At 47.9% G+C, this 926-nt stretch overlaps 1 protein-coding gene across 1 annotated transcript; it reads right to left on the bottom strand.

The window, feature by feature from the left end:
* Positions 1–84: 84 nt before the first annotated feature.
* AGABI2DRAFT_192499 (hypothetical protein) lies at positions 85–922 on the bottom strand. The gene has a single exon (XM_006460862.1). It carries the CDS (start codon positions 749–751, stop codon positions 389–391), a length of 363 nt encoding a protein of 120 aa, XP_006460925.1. The 5' UTR covers positions 752–922; the 3' UTR covers positions 85–388.
* Positions 923–926: the final 4 nt, after the last annotated feature.

Here is a 926-nt window from a genome sequence, read left to right as displayed (position 1 = left end):
GACCGAAATAGATCATTCTTACTTGTCGGGATGCACAATGTTCGGATTTCGGAACTAATAAGATATGCAAATCAAGACAACGGAGTTCGGAAACAAACGAACATGGTTTGCTTCATAGATGACGATTCGAATTTGCACAGCTGGAATAATCTAAGATCGTTTTCATTTACAGTTCCAAATATTTCTACGGTGACCTATCAAGAGCGACAGTATCTTTACAAGCGGCGAGGACAACATATATACCCGCTATGAACGGCTGTGATGAAGTATACAAAGAGACCGATGGAAATCATGTAATGTGTGTTGCGGTCACTGAAAAGCGAGGTAGCGAAAGGAGGGATGATACTAGTAGTCCAACATGAAAGGAATAAAAAAAGGACGGAGGCTGTTAAATTTGGGGGCCAGCCTCCCTTACCTTGGGCTCGACATCCTTCTCATATAGTGCGAAAGCCCTCTGGAACATAGAACCCAATTTCCTAACCTCTTTGTTGAATGCCTCCTTGTCTTTCCAGGCAAGCGATGGGTTCAACAACTCCCGAGGAACACCTTCCAGTGCAGTCGGTATCGAGAGATTGAAAGTGCCAAAGTTCTCGTATTCGCACTTGGCGAGTTCACCCGAGTGCACAGCATCGACGATACGACGTGTGTACTTGAGCGGGCAACGCTTCCCGCTGCCAAACTTGCCTCCAGTCCAGCCGGTGTTGATCAACCAACAGTCGACTTTGTGCTTGGCCATACGTTCGGCCAGCATCTCAGCATAGCGTCCTGGGTGGAGGACGATGAAGGGTGCACTGTAGCAAGTCGAGAAAGTAGGAATGGGCTCTAAAACACCATCTTCGGTACCTGGGGTCTTTGAGGTATAACCAGCCAAGAAATGGTAGCTGGCTTGTTCAGGCGAGAGGCGAGAGACAGGAGGGAGAACGTGG

The sequence above is a fragment of the Agaricus bisporus genome, assembly GCF_000300575.1.
Source record: "Agaricus bisporus var. bisporus H97 unplaced genomic scaffold AGABI2scaffold_5, whole genome shotgun sequence".
Lineage (NCBI taxonomy): Eukaryota > Fungi > Basidiomycota > Agaricomycetes > Agaricales > Agaricaceae > Agaricus > Agaricus bisporus.
This window is presented reverse-complemented; position numbering and strand designations above follow the sequence as displayed.

Coding starts and splice junctions, on each gene's coding strand:
- AGABI2DRAFT_192499 (XM_006460862.1), bottom strand. CDS start 751: ATGCTGGCCGAACGTATGGCCAAGCACAAAGTCGACTGTTGGTTGATC.